Source organism: Candoia aspera, chromosome 2 (assembly GCF_035149785.1).
Source record: "Candoia aspera isolate rCanAsp1 chromosome 2, rCanAsp1.hap2, whole genome shotgun sequence".
Lineage (NCBI taxonomy): Eukaryota > Metazoa > Chordata > Lepidosauria > Squamata > Boidae > Candoia > Candoia aspera.
In genome coordinates, this window is record NC_086154.1 from 105,456,022 (window position 1) to 105,464,748 (window position 8,727).

Sequence of the window (8,727 nt, forward strand, 5' to 3'; positions counted from 1 at the left end):
ATATATATTTTTTGTTTTTGTTTATTCTTGCTGAGATTACATCTAAGATACTTTTGTAGAATTTGTCATAAAAGGCAGCATATACATAACTCAGATATATACATGAGTAAATAATAAAGGCAATGGCACTGAAGATACTTCGTTGGGAAATTACACAGCTGCAGTCTTGAAGAATTTCAAATATCAAATTAACAATGAGTAATTACAAGAGGGGAGAGAATCAATTAATATGCAAGGTAGGAAAACAAGAATTTGTATGAACACAGGGAGAGCTGACAGAGAAGCTGTGGTAAACTCAGCAAATGACATTACCAGGTGGTTCATGTGCTATTAATTATGAGCATGATCATTCACTATTATCATGTGGATTAGCATAAATGCTTGGGTTCCAGTAATTTTTGTAGATCTATTTACAAAGCTATACTAAAAAATATTAATGGAGCAGTTGGGTTGATGATGCAAACTGTGTGAAACAATGACTTTTTTCTTGTTTTTGGTTGGATTTGAGTTTCTTCTTTTTTTAATAAATTTACTCACCTCCCATCTCTCCCCTACGGGGGGACTCTGGGCAGCTTACAATAAAACAGGATTAAAATATAAAACCATTAAGTTACAAAATATAATAAAAATATAAATATACTAAGCCTATTTTAGAACCTACACCTATATCTTTATTTGCATCTCCCACCCATGCAGGAAACCATGATATTTCTGGAAAATGGCTGATCTAATTTCAAGGAAATTTTAAGGGTAGGGTTATCAGTTTTGGGCTTCAAATATTGAAACAACCACTAGGAGGCAACAAGATGTTAGAGTTTGGGGTGTTTCTCTGCTGTCATCTAGTGGTCATCCAGATTCTTTGCTGCCTAGGGAGCTTGAATTTTGCAGTTCCCCATGCCCAAACACCCCAACTGTTTGGAGGTTTGTTCTGGCCAAACCCAGAATAGGAAATAACTGTGAAGCGGGGGTCATTTCACCCGGGTCTCAGCTGGCCCAAACAGGTTAAGAGATCTTCATGGACACAATGCTTTCTTTCATGTTCTAAAGCATCATGTAGTCATTGAAAATCTGTTGTTTCTATATTCAGCTATGGATAGAGTATTTACTTTAAAACAAGCAGGAAAGGGAAGTCAAAGCACCTGCCTCTTTTTCTTTAAAAAAAAAAATCACGAGAAATACAGTAAATTAAAAGGTACTCCTTTGTGGATCTAGATAAAATGTTCCATATATACTTAAAAGGGCTTGTTTTCTCTTTTCAGATGGAACTGGGGACAAATCAGTGGAGCTGGCAATAAAGAACAAGCTCAGACCAACAAAGCAACATGCAGGAAAAAAAGGAATGAAAATTCAAAAAGCCCACCCAAACCATTTATTTTTAATGATGAAATAGATATGAGGCTACCCTTGACAAGTATCCAGAAGCTGTGACTGGTGCAAAATGTGGCAGACTAGACTGTTAATTATGCTGAAAGATCTGTACTGGCTTCCAACTGCTTATTGGGCACAATTTAAGGTGCTAGTCTTGATTTGTAAAGCCTTAAATGTCCTAGAGCCTGACTATCAAATGGGCCACCCCTCCTAATACGAACTTCTCCAGCCATTTACATTTACTTTGTACCTATCATCCAAAGCCCATTTTACTGCCCATATCTTGCACCGCTTCCATGAGACTAAATGTATTGCTGTAGGAGGTGCATTTCACCTACCTATCCTCTCACCATTTATAAAATATGTACAGGTACATTTTTTGTTATCAACTTGCCTCCTCCCCCCAAATCTGTATTTTATTAACTTCTTTTTTTAATTGTCTTTTATCCCCTCAGTGTTCTAGAATCTCCAGAAAAAACATTTTAAAATGATTTTATTACATGAACATAATGGTAATTTTGTGAAAAAAACTGTTTATATTCATTGTGGTTGAGGAGGTTTATTGGCAGCTCTCATCACAGTAGAAAGTTGGAGTAAAGATCAAGTACATTCCATCTTTTTACTCTATACTAGGGGATTCCTGCAGTGGACAGGGGTTGGACTAGATGTTTGCCAAGCTTCCTTCTAACCTTTACATTCTATGATTCTACAAAACAAATGATGTTTAGTGATCAATGGATCCCAAGTCATGTTCCTGCAGTACTGGATTCCAAGTCATATTCCAGCAGGTACACAATCTTCATGCATGATAGCAAACATGGATGTTCCCATTTTTTTCCTATACTCGTTTTAACACAGTTTGGTGAACTGTCACGTACAGTGACCTTCATAAGCAAAGTAATTATATCATTTAAGAAGGACTGCTTCACATATCATGAAAGTGACTTGGGAGGTATACTGTAGCAGCTTTATGTTAAGGTGTCAACTTACAGTCAACACACTAAAGGGATACATCCCTTCACAAGAAGTGCTTCAACACCATTCTTCTTGGTAATAGTAAGACACTTCGAAAGCTGCTCACCACCAAGGTTAGTTTTATCACAAACAGACAAAACCATCTCTATGTAGACTCAATGCAAAAGAGCACATCTCACAGCCAGCTTCACCACTTCCCATCTAGCCCCATGCGGCTCTGTATTTCAGTATAAGATCAGCAGGAGACCAGGCATTTGACCACTGCAGCCTTCCATCAGGAAAGAAAAATCTAAATTGCTTCTTCTTAGTTTCCAGTAAGAAAGAGGCTTAGCAGCATGGGGCTAGTTGTAAATGGCCATCTTAATTCACCAGACAGCTTCTGGCTGGTGGCATATAAGGGGGAGGGAATGGAATGCAACTGTACTTCCTTTCCAAATGTATTACTTCTCAATTGAAATAATAAATACAAACACACAATGGATTATTAAAGATAAGCACATAAGAAAGGGTCCAAAGACTTATAGATATAACTCTCCAGAAGGTATTTATGAAGCAAGTATAGTATTAAGCACGCTTTAAAAGAAAAGGAATATTGCTGTGACCCAGTGATTTCAAATTACTTCAGGACTGTTACATCAGAAACAAATCTGCATCATTAAGTCTAATTTCAGAAACTCAGTAACAGTCACTGTTATCAACTTTCCTCCTCCTCCCAAATCTGTATTTTATTAACTTCTTTTTTTTAATTGTCTTTTATCCCCTCAGTGTTCTAGAATCTCCAGAAAAAACATGATATCTAGCACATCTACAACTTTGGTCTGCAGAGCATACAAATCATTTAAAATGTAAGCCAACAAAGAAGGAAAGCAACAAGCATCACTGTCTGATAATGGTACTGGAAAAAAAAATAGTGTGTGTCAGACAGAAAGAGCAATGGCAGGGTAGAAGGAAACAGGAAGATGGGTGACCTGTCCAGGAATATGTATGAGGGCTCCAGATAGGCTCTTCAATCCTGGTAGTCTCCTGGTTGGTGATGGACAGTGGAAGCCATGGGTACTTGGTAACAAAGAATGAGACCTTCAGCCACAGTCTTTGATTTGACTGAGACTTTCTCCTTCGATTACTCAATAAGGACTAGGACGAGAGAAGAAGAGCAAGGCAATGGCTTCTGAAGCAGAGACACTTGGGACAATGAATAAGGGAAAGCCAACATCAGTTTTGTAATAGTTCAAGTGTTCCTGTAGTCTGTGAGGACTTGAAATTCTGAGTTAGGACAATCAGTGGCAATGAATGATGACTAATATCTAAAAGATGAGCTGCCATTCTTTAATCTATTGATTAAATAGAGATCTATTGTTACAAGTTCAAAAGGGGAAAAGATCTCATGTACCACTTGCACTGGGTGATGGGGAGAACCTGGATTTAGTAGGAAGGAATCCCAGGAGGTAGAGAAATAAACAGACAAAGAATGAGGCCTTGGGGCTGAATAAAAGCAGCATAGAAAAAAGCAGAGAAGAGTGTAACTGGAAAAGGCAGAGGCCTGGGAAGAAGTTAGAGTGAACACATAAAGGTATAGGACAGAAAAAAATCAACAGGCAAACTATCAGAAGTAGGGAAAAGGTAGAAAAGCTAAGGAGAGCTAGTTGAAAATGAACTGAAAAAGTTGGGATGGGGCGGGCGGGCGGGGGGGGGCGGGGGAGAAGATGCCTACAGTTAGCCAAAGGGCAAAGGTGTTATAGGCAAGGCTTAGACTCCTTAGCTAGGCCCCAAAAGGAGTCAAACAATTCTTAACCTCCTATTCCTTTAAGGTGGGATGGACAACCTTAGAACCCCCAGGGCCACACACAGCCTAAAAGCCTGGGGCAGAGCTGCAAAAACCCTTAAAAAGCTGCCACCAGGTTATAATTATTAATGTAACAGAAAAATAGTCAGGTATGTGGAGAACAATGACATTAGTCTCAGCACATGACAGCACCTGCTTAATCTTGTCTAGGCTGGGAAGCTAAGCAAGTTGGCCCTGGCTAGGATGTGGATGGGAAATAATTGAATGCCAGGTCTATGAGTTAAACTGGGAAACTGAAAAAAAAATCCTGTAAGGAGACAACGGCAAGTCACTTCTGTACTGTTGCCAAGGAACATGGCTTGAAGTCACCAAGCGGGTAAGCTCAGCTTGAAGGAGACTTTACCTTTTAATTACATTTACTCCAATCATTTATTTTAGATAAATCAAATTTAGCCCTGCAGGCTACTCAAAGACCCATGGTGGTCCTTGCCTTTAAAAAAGTTGTACACTTGTTTTCCGATAAGCCTTCTCTCACCACAATAACTTACCCAGTGCTATGTCAGCCTGTAATAAACCTTACCTCATCCATGACCCGATCGTGGACGAAAGGGCCAACCTGACATGCATTACTGAAACGTGGATGGGTTTGGAAAGGTGGGGCAGGATCTCCTCTTGCAGATGTGCTCTTCCAGATTTCAGGTGTGGTACCAGTGGCGATTCTAGGGCAGGGATGGGTACGTGGCTGTGGTTATTTGGAAGTCTCTGGTGATTTTCAGGGATGCTGTCACATATAGCCGGATGAGAGACCCTGCTCATGAAATTGGGCCATAAGGACTACTGCTTGCCTACCTTCCTCCCTGCAGCATAGTGGTGTCTGTGCCTCTTACACTGTTAAAATTGTTACGCAATTTGTGCAAGCACAGTCAACTGACGAGGGCTTCAACTTGCAACAAACTGATTTAGGGTAATACTAATACTAATACTAATACTAATGCCTGCAATGACACTGGAGGTGTGTTGTTTGGGGACATGAATATGTATCTACTTTCATATGCAGATGATGCCATATTGCTGGCTGAGAACCAAAATGATTGCAGTAAATGTTAGCTAAGCTCTATGATGAAGCAAAGAGTATGGATCTGAAAATCAATGTATCAAAAGTGAAGTAGTTGTGCTTGACAGGGAGAATTGAACTGTTGCCACTTATACATAAATGGGGAAAAACCAGAACAAACTCATACTTTTGTGTGTCTTGGTAGAGTGCTTACTAAAGATACTCAGTTCCTGAAATAACACTCTTCTAAAAGGTTGCACCTGTATAGTAAAATAATTTATCCTGCGATAAACTGCCTAGACTATTGTCAGCACATCATTAATGTTATTATAGCCATTGGTTTCAATATACTGACTGTAAAGTAAAAAACTATGGTGCACTCTTTGGAAAGATTAAAGGTAAAGGTAAAGGTTTCCCTTGACATTAAATCCAGTCATGTCCAACTCTAGGGGGCGGTGCTCATCTCCGTTTCAAAGCCGAAGAGCCAGCGTTTGTCCGTAGACACTTCCGTGGTCATGTGGCCGGCATGACTAAACGGAACGCTGTTACCTGCCTGCCAAAGCGGTACCTATTAATCGACTCACATTTGCATGTTTTCTAACTACTAGGTTGGCAGGAGCTGGGACTAGCAACGGGAGCTCACCCCGTCACGCGGATTTGAACTGCCGACCTTCCGATCGACAAGCTCAGCAGCTCAGCGGTTTAACCCGCAGTGCCACTGCGTCAAATCAGCAGACATAGAAAATGTTTAGCCCTGACATACACAACTGAATAATACATACATACTTAGGAGTAAACTGCACTGAGTTCAAAAGTACTAAATCCCAAGTACTAACTAAATACTGTATACGATTGAAGTTTAAATTGTGGATTATTTTATGTCTGAAATAATGTTTAAAATCATCTACTGTGGTGCAGCCTTTTAAAGATGATATATGTCTCTGTGGATGGACAGGACTGGCCCTACATTTAAAAAAAAATTATTTATGTATTTATGTATTTATTTGCTTGCTTGCTTGCTTGCAAATATTTGTATGAACCTACTCAAGGTATATATAAAAAAAAAAACACCTCTGCCCAAATTAAGTATTCTCTCCAATTTTCTACAACCTGAGAGCTTTCTATATTACGGTAATCCTTACTAGGAACTATCTTAATGAATAAAATAACAGCTTCTTGATTTATATGCTTAAATTTACTCCAAAGACTTCCAGCATGTAATTTAAGTCATTTCTAAATTAACACACCTTTAAAATTGAGGTCTGAATTTGAAAAAGCACATTAGCCTACGTATACTTTACATGGAAGTAAGTTCCACTTTAAAGGAAATTTGTTACTGAGGAAATACATTTGCTTTCTTAATTCACCCTGGGAAAAATTCCAAACAGCCTTCCACGTGGGAAACCTTACCTTGCCCAGGCCCACCTGGATGGCGTTTAGAAACTGCTGGCAACAAACCAGAGGGAAAGTTCATTTGCTGTCCTTCAATACAGCCAGGCCCAGGCCCTCAGTCCCGGATTCACACTGGGTGCCTGAAGAGGACGCTCGTCTCCAAGAACAGTGCAAGTTGGAGCCCTTCTTGCGGAAGGAGGAGGTGAAGCGGTAGAAGTTCCTGTGTTGGTTGTGCAGATGCTCACGGTAGCTCCTGGTGAGCAAGATATAAAGAAAGGGGTTGATGCAACTATTGCTATATGTCAGGCAGGTGACCAGGTAGTTGATATACTTCTGGATGTGCAGCGGCAGCCCGAGGGGACCGTGGTAGAGGGACACCAGCTGCCAGATCCAGAAGGGCAGGAAGCAGGCCCAGAAGACCAGCACAATGGTGAAGACTAGGATGAGAACCTTCTGGCGGGGAGAGCGCTTGGGCTCCGTCTTGCGGGGTGGGTTCTTCTGTGACTCCAAGTAGGTGGCGGCCAGGCGCCCGTAGAGGCAGCCAATGAGCAACCCCGGGGCTAGGATGCTGGTACTGAACAGAACCGTCAGGTAGAGCCGAAAGGCGTCGGGGCTCCAGGTCGGGGCGCAGATATGCTTGCCGTCGCCGCTCTGGCTCAGGGTGACCATCAGCATCATGGGCAGGGTCAGCAGCAGCGAGATCCCCCAGACGGCGCCAGCCGTGATTTTGCGGAAGCGCTGCGCCCGGTACCGCATGGCCAAGGGTCGGGTGACGGCCAGGTAGCGCTCGGTGCACATTGCGGTCAGCGTGAAGATGCTGGCGTGCATGGTGAGCAGGTCCAGGCTGAGCAGGAAGCGGCAGCCTAGTTCGCCGAAGTACCAGTCCTGTGCCACCGACGTGCCCACGATGAACGGGATGGAGCACAGGTACATTAGGTCGGCCAGCGCCAGGCTGGCAATGGAGCCGGACAAGGGCGCTCCGCGGGCGCCCCGGCCCGAGCGCCACAACAGCGCCAGGGTGTACACGTTGCCCGTCACGCCGGCCACACACATAACGGAGAGGACCGCGCCAAAAACCCAGGTCGCCGCCGCTTCCCCAGCGTTAGCCGGAGCTGCCTGAGAAGACTCGTTGCCAAGCGCGCCGCTCAAGTTGCGCTCCATTTCGGGCGCACGCGGACCGAGTGGGGCCAGCCGCCTTCCCCGAACTTGCCGCGCGCCGCCGGCCACCTCCTCCCGCTCCGCCGGCGGCGCTCCAGGCGGCCAATGGCTGGGTCGTCTCCTAGGTCTCTCCCGCCCTGCGCTCCGCGGCTGCTGCTCCGGCGGCTCCTTGGGACGAGCCTTACTCAGCGGGTTGATGGTCGGAGTTAAGCAAAAGCTTGAGTGGCCGAGGCTGATCGGGAAGAGCAGTTGCGCTCACGGGAGGGCGTGGGATTGTCTTGTGCACCTTTATGGGGCTGACCTGCTTCTTTCTCGGGAAAGCAAGCAGCCTCGTAGGGCAGTCCGTGTGACTATTTAGAGTGCCTTTAGGAATCTCCCTTCTTTAATTTCATTCACGCTATTTGCCATTCACCTTTCCTTTGAGAACTAAAGGCACTCTGCAGGAGGGTCTCCATTTTATTGCCACAAAAAGCTTGTGAGGTACTAATTTGGGACATAGTGGATGGCCCAAATCAGATATTGTGGGAGGTGAGCCATGTTAGTCTATGGTGGCCACCCTTTTAGACTAACATTGGCTTATGACTTACAATAAAATTAGTTTAAGAAGGTGGTGTGAGACTTTGATTTTTCTAGTTTATAAAGCTTTATTAGTTTTTCAAAATACAATTAAAACACAAAATACAGAATATAGAACAGAATACAAGTCTAAAAAGAAACAAAAGCTAAAACAGTGCAAGAATAGATAGAAAAACATAAAAGACAAGTGACTTCTGAACTTCTCCAACACAGGTATAAAAGCAAATAAAAGTTAATCTCTTGCTATTAATTAAACATTTAGTAACATTATTTCTCTAAAATCAAACCATTTAATCATCAAAACCCAAAATCAGAACTCTTTTTTCCGTTACAAGCAAATAGTCCAAAAGCAGCTTCCAAATAGAAACAAATCCAGTTACAGTATTTTCTCTTATCAATACCAGTTTAGCCATTTGCACCA

The 8,727-nt window shown here is 42.8% G+C and overlaps 1 protein-coding gene across 1 annotated transcript; it reads right to left on the reverse strand.

Annotated features, from left to right (window-relative positions):
• Positions 1 to 6,650: 6,650 nt before the first annotated feature.
• Positions 6,651 to 7,733, reverse strand: LOC134490036 (urotensin-2 receptor-like). Its single transcript, XM_063292921.1, has one exon. It carries the CDS (start codon positions 7,731 to 7,733, stop codon positions 6,651 to 6,653), a length of 1,083 nt encoding a protein of 360 aa, XP_063148991.1.
• Positions 7,734 to 8,727: the final 994 nt, after the last annotated feature.